This window comes from Mytilus californianus, unplaced genomic scaffold (genome assembly GCF_021869535.1).
Source record: "Mytilus californianus isolate M0D057914Y unplaced genomic scaffold, xbMytCali1.0.p SCAF_19, whole genome shotgun sequence".
NCBI lineage: Eukaryota > Metazoa > Mollusca > Bivalvia > Mytilida > Mytilidae > Mytilus > Mytilus californianus.
Genome location: NW_026262667.1, coordinates 10,779,446 through 10,793,685, shown reverse-complemented (window position 1 = coordinate 10,793,685; position 14,240 = coordinate 10,779,446). Strand labels below are relative to the sequence as shown.

General features: G+C 30.3%; 1 protein-coding gene across 3 annotated transcripts in view; it reads left to right on the top strand.

The window, feature by feature from the left end:
* Positions 1-14,240, top strand: part of LOC127726920 (inosine-5'-monophosphate dehydrogenase 1b-like) — a 50,639-nt gene that overhangs the window by 20,427 nt on the left and 15,972 nt on the right. For 2 of the 3 annotated variants that reach the window (XM_052234306.1, XM_052234303.1), the window contains exons 4-10: positions 4,656-4,757; positions 6,033-6,107; positions 7,939-8,145; positions 9,837-9,924; positions 11,483-11,585; positions 12,312-12,408; positions 13,361-13,451. In XM_052234306.1, coding sequence (XP_052090266.1) covers positions 4,656-4,757; positions 6,033-6,107; positions 7,939-8,145; positions 9,837-9,924; positions 11,483-11,585; positions 12,312-12,408; positions 13,361-13,451 — 763 coding nt within the window. The remainder of the gene's footprint in view (positions 1-4,655; positions 4,758-6,032; positions 6,108-7,938; positions 8,146-9,836; positions 9,925-11,482; positions 11,586-12,311; positions 12,409-13,360; positions 13,452-14,240) is intronic. The other variant, XM_052234305.1, reaches the window with a different exon arrangement.

The following is a 14,240-nucleotide window of genomic DNA, read 5'->3' as shown; positions in this document are numbered from 1 at the left end:
ACTTTGTAAGCAGTCTTATAATGTAATAAGCTTTGGTCATACCAAGTTTCATTAAGATTGGTCAACTTTTTCTACCCTATTAGGTCCGGGTACACAGTTATCGTCCTTTGATTTTCGTTGTCCACGAATATAGTCCCAGTGTGGACAGTGTGTTACTTGTCGATTTTTTTTCTACCCCTTCCAAATTTATTTCTCCCTGTTTTATGACTCAAATAGTAAGTAGGGGGGTGAAATGACACTGTAAAAAAAATTTGGGTCATGAATTTTAAAGTAAAGTAGTGATTTGGTCCAGCTGAAAAAGGTTAAAAATTAGCACTTCGGAAGCTGTCAAAAGATTTCAAGACCCCCTCAACATAAAATTGTCCATATTTTGAGTTAGAGCCGATGAAGTTTTCTATAATTTTGATATAATTTGTCCCAAAAGTAGTACAACACACTGTAAAAATATTATTGAGAAAGCGCAGGTGGGATTTTTTTAATTTTCATTTATTGTCTAAAAGAAATGCACTACGAAATAACTGTGTACTCGGACCTAAGATAGAGCGAATTATTGGACTTGGCAAAACATACAAAATTCTAATAAATCCTATGAATGGAACTGAAACAAAACTTTCATCTGAAATAACATTTAGTTGTTTTATGTTGTGTAATTTTAGAACTTGTATTGTGCCAAAGGATGCATAAATAAAAGTGACGCAATGAATTTTGTTCTGATATATATATATTTACAATTACATGCACATGTAAATTGTAATGCATATAAAAATAAGCATAATAAGGAGATGTGGTATGATATTCAGTGAGTTTATCAAACTAAAGTGCATAAGAAATGGGTTTAAGCAGTTACAGGTGTTACTGTCACCGTACAATCTCCAACAATGAGAAAAACTCGTACCCTGTAAAAAATTTCAGAGATCTTACAAGGAAGTTTTGTTGTCTCACCTTGACTTTGGTGAATTTTTTATATCTGTTGATGTAAATATAAAAAAGAAGATGTGGTATGATTGCCAATGAGACAACTCTCCACAAGAGACCAAATGACACAGAAATTAACAGCTATAGGTCACAGTTTGGCCTTCAACAATGAGCAAAGCCCATACTGCACAGTCAGCTATAAAAGGCCCCGAAATGACAATGTAAAACAATTCAAACAAGAAAACTAACGGCCTATTTTATGTAAAATAAATGAACAAATATAACAAATATGCAACACATAAACAAACGACAACCACTGAATTACACTTTTACAGGCTCCTGACGGGACAGGCACATACATGTACATACAGAATGTGGCGGGCTTAAACATGTTAGCGGGATCCCAACCCTCCCCCTAACCTGGGACAGTGGTGTAACATTACAATATAAGAAAGAACTATAAAAATCAGTTGAAAGAGGCTAAACTCATCAGATGGATAAATACAAATACAAGTGGACGTGGTCGGGTAGTTGTACATCCAAACAACAAAAAGACACTAAGTACAGATCTGAGAGTACTCACAGTTACTGACAGCTAGTTCAAAGCCACTAACAACTGATAAAAAAATCTTGCATCTAAGACTAAATTATCAATCCGTAAGCTCCCTTTAGAATTTTATAAATTTTAGATTTTACATTTCTGAGTTATGGGGTTTTATTCATTAAAAAAGGGGGGATTTTCCAGTTTTTGGACAACAACTCAAAAATGCTTTAAGCAGTTCACATGAAACTTTGGTGAATTATTTATAGCTATTGATGTAATCTCCCTATTGATTTTCATAAATTTCAAATATGACATTGAGAAGAAATTGAACTTTATTTGTTTATAGTCTGGCAACAGATTTATTAAGTATTGCGCAACAGCACAGTGTATTGCACAACAGCAAGAAATCTTTAATTGAATATAAATTCAATTCATATACCCGATTTCAAGTTCATTGACTACATTTATTCAGAAACTATAATATGTCAAATATTTAATTACAATCCAAATTCAAGCTTGAATATTGTGTTCATTTTTGCCCCAGCTGTTCAGGGTTGGACCTCTGCGGGTGTATCCAGCTGCGCTCAGCGAATCAGTTTATTTCTTAATTAAGAACTCCTTTTTTCATTCATAAATTACTTTATGCTTGGAAATATAATTTTGCTTGGAGTTGAAAGAGTTGACATGTTGCAATGTACATTTACTCTACATAGTTCTATGGTACCAAATCAAAAGTTTATATAAAAGAAAGAAGTCAAAGGTTTCCCATCATAGTTTAGTTACATACATTTTTTTTGTACCCGAGGTCGTTGTATATAGATCATTATATAAATAAGGAGATGTGTTATGATTGCCAATGAAAAAACTAAGGATTTTCTTATCCAAGGAATAGATTACCTTAGCCGTATTTGGCACAACTTTTTGGAATTTTGGGTCCTCAATGCTCTTCAACTTTGTACTTGTTTGGCTTTGTTACTATTTTGATCTGATGAGTCTTATGTAGACGAAACAAACGTCTGGCGTATTAAATTATAATCCTGGTACCTTTGATAACTAATTTGACTATACACATAGATAAAAAAGGTACAAACTGGACATAATGCACTAGTTCATAAACAAGTGAGAACAATCGCCTTTATATAGTGCTCAGAATATGACATTCATAAAACTTGTTCAATATCATTAGAGAACTCTAAATCTTAAATACTGAAAGCCACCTCTGATAAGTACACTGTACTATGCAAGATAATGATATAACTGGACTAATAATACACACAACCTGTTATTAACTGCCTTTACAGCGCTTTCGCGCTTTGATTAAAAATTGAAAACAGGAATATTTTTTTTAGGAGTTTTTCATAAAGTCAAATAATTTGTATTAGAACTTTTTCGTCAAATTAATTAAAAATTGTGAAATAACTGTCAAGACAAGACAATGAATTATATAAAGCCATCAACCACACGTTTTCACAATCTGATAATATTCAGATCTTTTACTATGCTCTGTAAGATTTGTTTGTTGCATGGGAAAGATCTAAAAACTTCCCATAAGGGGTCATGTTTAGATGACCTTGCATGCAAATTTTGATCAACCAATCATGTTAAGTGAAAAACTTGCACTTTGATTACAAAGTTTTACAATTATATTGATAAAATGTTTTATCGATTTACCATTAATAATATATATGATGATTATGTTCATAATTGAGCTTTCTTTAATAAAATATTTCGTATTTCGTATTTCGTATTAAAAGAAATATTAATGTAACAATGAATATTTACTGCTTTGCTAAGTTGAGAAGTGGTTACAATTAGGTCTGTGCATAAAATCAGACGGATATCTGAAAATTGAACGGTTAAAATATACAATTTCCAGAATATATATGGAAATATTTTGTAGTTTACTTGACAATAATTTTAGTATTTCATAGGAAAAAAATACTGAAACTTTTGAAGGGAAAGAATTTGATTGAATGGTAATTATGAAAGGTCACTGAACATGATTCCTTGAACATAGGATATTTTCAGATCTTTCGTTAACAACAAACAAAACTAGTGGAGCATAGTGATTTTAATAAGACTGAGGTTTTGAACTCCTCAATGAAAAAAGGTAAATGAGGAAATAACAAAATTAAACAATTTGATCAGGTGACTTATATTGAGTTTGATAATACATGTACACAAATTAAAGAAATATCAGGAATCAATATAAAATGCAAAATAATTGAACAATTTTATTTAGTTACTTTTATTGTTAGGAAGCAATAAAGTACCACTGAAATAGCTATATTTTTGTCGAGCCTTCGACTTTTGTCGAAAAAGCGAGACATAGCAATCCTACATTCCGTCGTTGTCGGAGGCGGCGGCGTCCACAAATATTCACTCTGTGGTTAAAGTTTTTGAAATTTTAATAACTTTCTTAAACTATCCTGGATTTCTACCAAACATGGACAGAAGCTTGTTTATGATCATGAGATAGTATCCAGAAGTAAATTTTGTAAAAAAAAAATTCTTGTTTTTCCGTATTTTACTTATAAATGGACTTAGTTTTTCTGCCAGGAAACATTACATTCACTCTGTTGTTAAAGTTTTTAAAATTTTATTAACTTTCTCAAACTATCCTGGATTTCTACCAAACTTGGACAGAAGCTTGTTTATGATCATAAGATAGTATCCAGAAGTAAATTTAAAAAAAAAAAAATCCTGTTTTTCCGTATTTTACTTATAAATGGACTTAGTTTTTCTGCCAGGAAACATTACATTCAGTCTGTGGTTAAATGTTTTAAAATTTTAATAACTTTCTTAAACTATCCTGGATTTGTACCAAACATGGACAGAAGTCTGTTTATGATCAAAAGCTAGTATCTAGAAGGAATTTTTTATTAAAATTTTGTACTTGTTTATCCATATTTTACTTATAAATGGACTTTTTTCTTCCAGCTAACATTACATACAGTCTGCAGTTAAATTTTTTAAAACATTTATTAGATTCATAAACTATCCTGGATTTTTACCAAACTTGGACAGAAGCTTCTTACAATAAAAAAATTGTATCGAGAGGAATATTTTTATTAAATTTTTTCCTCATCTCATTTTTGTTGAGCCTGCGATTAACAGCAAAAGTAGGCGAGACACTGGGTTCCGCGGAACCCTTACAAATTTTTTATTGAAAAATAATTTTGATTTTCTTTTTCAGGATCTGACATCTGCTTTAACAAGAAAGATAACCTTGAAGGCTCCATTAGTGTCATCGCCTATGGATACAGTCACAGAGGCCCAGATGGCAATAGGAATGGCTGTATGTGGTCCTCATACATAATTTAACAATCATCATTACCAATTATATAGACATTGTACCTTGGGAAATGCAATATAGTTTCATAGTATCATTTCCATCTATATTTGATTTTCAATATGCAATTGATTATCTTACTCCTGCTAGTAGATAATTAAGGTAGTATTAAAGCATCAACTTTGATATGACATATTGATTTTCTCCATCACAGTCACATTGATTATTGTGATTGTATGTTGTATCCAAAATATAACAGACATTTTGATTTATTAAAAGTATGTACTGTGTATTCATTACTATTCATGGGGTACCAATTTTTCGTGGATTTCGTGGTTAAAGGTAACTCACAACAAAGTATCAATTTTCTGTAGACTTGTATACAGACAAAGGCAAACACATGAAATAAAATCTCATGAATGCTAGATTTTTCCTCAATCCACAAAAAATCGGTACCCACAAAAATAAATGAATCCTTAGTAGGTTTAACTTGATTATATGGGGCATTAGTGGCTGAATTGGTTAATTGGTGAATTGGTATCTGCCTATCAAATAAGACTTTTGGGTCAAAAAGTTTGAAATAAACAAAAAAAGACCCACATGCCTGTAATTTTAATTGCTTTTATATCTTTTGTGACCAATTTCAAGACCTTTTGGTCATTAGACCTTAATCAGTTTAAAAATTTCCTGTTCACTCTACTGGTACATGGTAGATGTTGTGTCATTAGCCTCATCAAAATGAATAAATTGTTGTCTGATCTGAATCTTTGAAATAACTCCTGTTAATAATTAGGGACCAATAGGGGCAGTGCAGGTTGAGTACAGTAGTATAAGTGTCTGGTTTACATTGACATGCAAACATCAGTTGAGCCAATAATTGCTATGGTAGGTTCTAGAGTCTCACAAGTTCATAGTTTTATCAGTAGAAGTAAGAGATTTACACCTGTTCATCTACAACTCTATGAGTTAAACTGTACAATTAAACAGATGTATAGAAACAGTAAAACATACCATTTTACTAACAAAATTATTTTTTATTACAAGTCTTTTCAACTGTTTGAAGTTTTGATACAAACATGGATACAAATATTTGTTAAAAGGACACATAATTCAGTTTTGGAGGTTTTTTAAAAAAAAATTGGCAATTTAAATGTTTTGATAAAGTAGATCATACTTTTTTATGTAATGTTAAATTTATTTGTACACATGAAATGATTGATGTAGGAATACACCTTTCACTTACATTTTTTTTTTATAATTTTCATCAAAATTGTTTTGTAGTTATGTGGAGGTGTTGGAGTCATTCATCATAATTGTTCACCAGAATTTCAAGCCAACGAAGTACGCAAAGTAAAAGTAAGTATACATTTGTATTTTGGGTGCTCATTCCTCTTCAACTTCGTTCTTTATTTGGCTTTTAACTTTTTTAATTCGAGGATCATTGAAGAGTCTTTTGTAGACAAAACACGTGCTTGGCGTACAAATTTTAATCCAAGTATCTATGATGAGTTTATTGTTACATAAAACACATACAAGTTTATATTACCTTTTTAAATAAATTCGTATTACCGAAGCCAATGAGTTAACTTTATTTGTTTGAATTTCAATTGTACAAACAACAACAAAATTGGTACTATTCAAAACATTAAAAGCAAGTCATGGCATAAACATCCATAGTTCATGTCCAGGGTACTTGAAGAAATATTGAATTAAGATGTCAGTATACATGCTTTCTTGAATAACTGACATTTGTTCAAGTTCAATTAATGTTCATATCTTGAGGCCAATAAGATAGAGCATCTACTTTTGCATGTTGACGTGCTATAGGAGCTATCGTGTGTTATCAGTTTTATATCTCTTAAAGATATTAATTTGAAATAATTTGTTTTCATAAAAATAATTGAAAGGCAGGAAAAAACCATTTTCCTTCTTCCTAATATCTGAAGAACTTTTAAAAAAGAATTTAGTGTTACAATCGTTTCTTTATCTATGTAATTTTGTTTTTACGGCTTTAAACATGGAGGTACTGTATATTTAGTTGATATTCACCACTAGCTGGTTTCAATGTATATGTATTTCAAAATCAGGGGGTTTTCTGGGTATTTTGGAAAAAGGGCCCTGGGCAGTTTTGGGAATTTTTTTTCGAGATTTTTAATGAAATTGGGAAAACAACATATATACTAGGCATTGGGAAGGGGTCCGAATACAGGACATTGTGGAATGCTAGAAAAATCCATGAAAATATAACAATTTTAAAGTCATGTATCTACTTGACTTTCACGAATAGTAAGAAACAGCAGTAGGCAGCTTCAGTTTAAGACATGCACTTGAATATTTCTGTTGTCAGCTGAATACCTGCTGAATGTAAATTTACATTATTATCTCCCTTTACCCATATCTTTTCTATAACAACTGCAATTGAAAAATCATGACATAAATTTGTTCAAGTAAAGTTTGAAATAACATATATTCCTCAATTTTAAAGATCAAATTAAAAAAGATTTCATGTAAAAGAATATTGAATAGGAAGTAAACTATGTTATTTGATTGAAAATCACAATAAGCAGTACAATATTTTAGAGCATTTAAATCTGACAGATCAAAACTAACTTTACTATCTTATTCTATAAGATAAAAAGAGTCTATTATCTCTCTTATTGATAATTGTATGATAAATGACTAATGCTAACCGTATCTCACTATATAGATGTCACATAGAATAGATATTGATAGCTAATTAATCACAATAAAAATTAGCATATTTTAAACAGCATCACAATCTATATATCATGTACAAAAATGTATGAATAGTTTTGAGCATATGGGTATGGATATATCTCACTAATTAATTACCATAGCTACAAAATTGACAACAGGATAGAATTTGAAAAAAAAAAAACATCCACCTCAGCATTGAAATTTCAGTTCACAGATCTAGACTGGATATGTCCATTTGTATATAGTTGGTATGGATGGTACACATACAGTCCAAATACAGAAATATTTTGGATGTTTTAATTTTTGGGAAAACTGTGACAGGATAGGTTTGGCAAAAATAAAAGCTTCCATTTTGAAATTTTGATAGCTTTATATGTTTGATGCATTTCATTTGGTCCATTGTATATCATTTGCAATAATAGACTTAATGATTGTAATTGATTGTAATTGAATCTTGTTTTACCTACAGAAATATGAACAAGGTTTTATCCTGGATCCAGTTGTCATGGCACCAAGTCATACAGTGGCTGATGTAGTAGAAGCTAAAAAAAGATTTGGGTTTTCCGGCATTCCAATTACAGAAAATGGTCACATGGGTGAAAAGTTAATTGGTCTTGTTACTCAGAGAGATATTGATTTCTTAACCAAAGATGATAATAATATACCTTTAGAAAATGTAAGTTGTGGTTTTATAGGGTCAATTTATTATCATTGTTGTTCCATTTGATAATGATACAAGGAAGATAATTAGCTACTTTGGTTGACCCAGTGTTTGTATCAAAGTCTCATCATAACTTTGTGCTGATTTCAAAAATATATCATGTTTTTATGTATTTTTCTATGAAATATTTGAGATAATAAGCTACTTCAGGATTCAATTCCTGGTATCATATGAATGCTTACAATACACAGATTACGAAAATATTTGGTTTCTATGTTAAAATTGTATATATATATCATATTCACACATGGCACTCTCTTAGACCCCAACCACCCACAATATAAAATTTTCATTTTAAAATACTGATGATATTTACTTAATTCTAAGGAAAATGCAACCACCACAAATTGAAGTGCTTTCTTTTCTCCACCCCAAGTACCACGATCAATTTTTGAACAGCCTTTAGTCTTCCATGTGTCATTATTTTTATATGAGTTCATATGAAAATAATTAAGTATTACATTCTGCATTTTTCTAGAAAAAATACTGTCTTTACAGTAATGGGTGTTCCCTTCTATGTTATTGGTGTTCTTTATTCTGGTTAGTTTGTTTGTTAAAAAAGTACAAGTTCATATGCGTTGGGCTATATTATCAGTACATGGTAATCTTCTAGTGGGAACAAGTTCTGAAATAAATTTTTAAGTGTCCACTACTGTACTGAAACTATATAGACACACAAGCCAATGGGATTTTTACTGTCCTTATGCATCAATGACTGAAAGCCAGAGTCATAAAACACCTGATGGTAAATATCACATCTATCATAGCTACATGGCATGCTGTATTAAAAGAAAATTCATCAAAATTCGAATATTCTTTGATGATGGTGCTGAATACTTTAAAGTATTAATTGATAATGTTTGTCATCGACTTCCATCCTTAACCCTTATTTTAAAGAGTTCTTAATGAAGGTATAAAGCAAACTGTCATTAAATTGGATAAAATTCTTTTAAAATTGCATGTCAGAATTTAATCAATTATATCTGATCATGTGCAAAGTAATTTCTTTGCAAGAGAGTTCATTATTTTATATGATAAAACTTTTAGGGTAAAATATTGAATAAAAGAAAAAGTGCATAATATGTGTCATTTGAAATTCTTAACCTTGAGGACTAATATTTTTCTGAAAAGTGACCCAGTTCTCAAGTTTACTGTTAAATTTGCATTTTTACACCAGAATTGAAGTGTAGGTTTTAATGAAAAAGCTCCAGAACTTTTAATTGTTTGAATAATAAATAAAAAAAGGCTTGTTCAGAGAGTTTATGTATTTTTATACATAAATTGGAAATTTTTTTTTTCATTAGATAACTGATTCCCAACATTAATATTTTATTTACTATATTTGCAAAGAAAATTTTTTTGCTTAATTTGTGAAGTACCTCGGAAGGGCGGGCATGGGGATTCAACTATTCTGAGCAATAACTTTAGAACTGTTCAACATTTGCTTTTCAAATTTTAATGTTTTTACTGATGAAAAAATTGAGGTTAAGTTTGATGTTGATGATATTTACTCATCCTATCCGGAGTTATTGTTCTTTATTGATTTGAAAATGGCACTTTTGTTACTTTTATATGTTATATATCAGAAATATATTGATCACCTAAAAGTAAATATATATCAACTAGTAATCTGTTATTTATGGCAGGTAATGACAACATATGAAGATTTAGTGGTAGCTCATTGTGGTGTTACATTAAAGGAAGCTAATTCAATATTACAGAAAAGTAAAAAGGGTAAGTATAACAAATATTTAGATCCTGGTTGAAAAGATAAACTTAATCATTGGCCTTCTGGGGGCCTAGATGGCGAGTTGTCTAAGTAGTCAAACTGGCTGTAACAAAATAGCACATTATTCCTGAAAGTGGCATTAAACACCAATCAATCAATTAATCAATCAATCATTGGCCAGCCTGGTTTATCTACTTGCATCATTATTAATGACACATAAACTGTGGAGTGTGGTATGTTGGGATTGTGGTAAAATTAGTTCAGTGAGTACTCATGCCTCCCCTTTTATCGTGATTAGTGGAATAACAAATTGAACATTGAAAAAAATATTCAGTGCAGTAAAGGTACTTAACTCAATAATATCAGTATTAAAGACAAAGCAACACAGAGGTAAAAAAATAAAAAATACTGCTGCATACTTTTGAAAATGAAAATGCAGGTCATGACCTGCATTGGGGAAGAAAATGTCAGGTCATAACATGTACAAACTTTTTTGGTTGAATTTTAGTATTTAGAGGGTTTTTTTTATAATATATGCTATAACATGTACCAGTTTCCTACAAATATTCACTATTGTATTTGTTAATTATATAAATATTTATCATTAATTAAATATCTTTCTAAAGCAATGCCCTATAATTGTTTTATTCACGCTACTTTTTATAAATGAATTCCATAAACCTCAGCTATAAATAGAAATCAGTTATGGCTATTGTGCTCCTTTATACAGGAGGAAGGTAAGTAAGTGTGTTTACTTCCAGTGCAATATCTAGAGCATATGGATTTGATTTAAAGCTTTTACATTTAGGTGATTACAAAATTGAATGGTTTGCAATAGTTTAAAAGGGACTTGTATCTCTCCAACAGATATGTATTAAGAGGTTCAAATTGTTTTAAAAGGATAATTGATATTTGCAAACGGCAAATCTATAATCAGGGCATAGAATTGTAGGTCAAGCTTGAGTGGCTTCAACTTTCTGGGGGGTACAATTAATAAGATAATTAGCAAATTGTTACTTTTCAATCAAAGGAGTATCCAAATATGTTTTGATAGCTGTATTCATCCAATTAGGAGAGAGGTAAATAAGCATATCCGAAGTTTTGACCTTTCAGTTGTTTTCTTTTTCAAAGGAAAAAAGCTTCACTCCTAAATACCGGAAACAATACTGGTCAGAAATATGGGTGAAAACGGGTCTTTTTCTGAATTCCTGGATTATTTGATCACCTATCGGGTATTTAAAAAATCCCAGGTGGGAGGGGAAATTCATGGATGTGACCTGCAAAAAACGTGTCAGTTGACAGGTATGCTACTGTTTCAAAAAATGCTGGCATTAACTGAAAGCTACTTCACAGTACCTCATCTACAGTTAGGGAAAAAAGGTCCCTTACACCAAAATTTCAGCAGCTGTACTTCCAAGAAGATTTCATACTGAAATATAAAGAACTACAGAAAAATGTGATCTTTTAACACTCAACACTAATAAGCAACAAAAAGCAAGACTATGTTGTCATTATTTTATTTTTTGTTGGCAGTGTAAGCATTTTTTGCTTTTTATATTTTAGGTAAATTACCAATTGTAAATGACAAAGGAGAATTAGTATCATTAATAGCAAGAACAGACACTAAAAAGAACAGAGAATTCCCATTGGCATCAAAAGATGAAAGGTAAGTGTAGAATTGGTTATTGGAGTAAAACACGAATGAAACTGGAAAAATCACAAAAACTTTTATGGAAAATATAAGTTTAAGATTCAACATTAATGATGCTCTGAATCTAATTGGTTTGTCAAAATTTCACCATTTTCCAGCACCATCAAATTTGCCTAAAAGATTAGTTTGGACTATCAATGAGTCCTTTCCAGCAATATAAGGACAATCAGTAAGTTCCAGCAATATAAAATTGACTAATCGTGACTAGCAAAGAATCAGTTTAAGTCATTTCAAGTCCATAAATGATTGATTTATTGATCGTTGTTTGCTAAATTCTACATGTATATTGCAGAATTATTTATGAATAGAAAGGATATTGACTAAAAATCAATAAGGCAGCAACCCAGCAATAGTCAAAACATATCTTTAACTCTACAGAGTCTTCAACAATAGACAGGCTTGTCGAGCTATAAATATCTCAAGAGTCTTAAGAAGTTGAAATTTACCAAATTAATTAAATTTCACTATTTTAAAGTATGAATTTTGAGGATAAAATGTTGTTAAGAGGGTGGCAATCAGGAGAAACTCTTGATAGGTTATACAAGGGATTTTATCAACACTAGAAAGACAAGTTAATGTTGGAATATGTTTCATTATAAATAATCTGGGAATTGTCCTCCTCTTGCTTTTTTATTAAAACTAATTTATTTTTCTATTAAGTGCTTTGTGTTTTTTTTTAAGGAAACAGTTGTTAGTAGGAGCAGCAATCAGTACACATGAGGAAGATAGGAAAAGATTAGATGCTTTGGTGGCAGCTGGTGTAGATTTTGTTGTATTGGTGAGAAAATATTACATGCTTGGCTGCATTCACACTTATTATAAATGTCACTATTTCATAGTGAAAAAGTCATGCACTGTTTTGCAATATTACCACAAATTGATTAAGATAAGAAATTAAATTATGATTCAATCACAGTATTTTATGATTCATTTCAACCTGAAACATGCTACACAAAAGTAGCTTTAAGGAATCTATACACTGCAGTTATATTAACAGTATTTACTTTAGAATTAGGCCTGGTTAAAATGATTGTTTTAAAATGTCAAGAAAGTTACCAAACATGCTACAAATTTTGTTTGTAAATTCATCAATGAGGGGAAAGATATTTAGTAATAAGACTATTCAGAAAGGGAATACAACTTTTAGTCCAGCTAAAGATATTTACATGTATGAGAAAGAGCTCTATGTCTTTGATATCACAAAAAAATGTTTTGCATGAAAATTGAGATGACATCAGTGATTGCCTTAAGATAATTAGGGCTGTTCCAGAGATGCTTGTGTTGGGGACGGAGTTGGGAGGCAAATTGAAATAAATATTGTTTAGTGTTTGTATATTTCCTAGAAATCTGGAAAATTATATCTTATTTTGAAAATATAATATTGTTGTGTGTGGGATTGGGAAAAAAGTGCCTCCTGACCCATTCACAAATTTAATTATTGAATAGCCTTAAGTTTTTGGTATTATTTTTTTTATAAATCTAGTTTGCTATGAAATTCTCTTTTAACAATGAATTCAATTATTACAGGTAAAAGTCTACAAATATATCAGCATATGTTATTAAATTATCAGTTGTAAATATTTCATAACTAACAACAAAACCACTTGAAAGCAATCACCACAAAGGTTTTTTCTGTTACAATTTAGAAAGTATACTGTAAGTAAGACATTTTATGACTAAATTTGATTCGTTTCTCTGGTACTTATTGAATAATCTTTCTTTAATTGTAGGATTCGTCACAGGGCAATTCCATTTACCAAATAGAGTTCATTAAACATGCGAAAAATTTATATCCAGAGTTACAAGTAATTGGCGGTAATGGTATGATCTTATTTTCTCTGTTTTCCTACCACTTCATTGGGGAAAACAAGCATCTCTTCATTTCATTCTTTACTTATTAAAAGAAAGATGATTTTCTTTAATTAATACACATACTTAGTAAAATTTGATATGTTCATTTACCAATTTGAATTATATATCTGAAAGGTTTGCATTTTTTTTGTTATGAAAACAGGACAATTTTCTGTTTTAAATATTCTATTCTATATTTTTTGTGTGTATTTTCTGTGTAATTGTCCAATTTAAATACACTGACATTCTTTTTGGTAAAATTTGTCAATAGATATATGTAAATAGAAATTTGTATATCATAGAATATTGCACAATAGAAAATATGTATATCATAGAATATTGCACAATAGAAAATATTTATATCATAGAATATTGCACAATAGAAAATATATCTTAGAACATTTTCAGCATATAAAACTTATCCCACTGTGAAATAGAAAATAAAGAAATCATGAGATATCATAAATTGTTTCTAATCTTGTGTATTTATGAAGATTTAGAAAAATGACTCTCTCATATTTTTCACGCTGCATCAAACAATATAATATTCAAGATAGTGTAAATTTTAATGCTGGTTATGGTTAAATTAGTATTATGCTTTGCAAAAAAGGGAGAAAGGACCAAAGGGGCGGTGAAAAACCATCAGTTGAAAAAAGGCATGATATGACCAAAGAAAAAGATGAAATGGCAAACAATACACTTTTTCAATGTTCTGCCCGTAGTAAATTTCACAAAATTCTTTTCTGTATCACATATTCA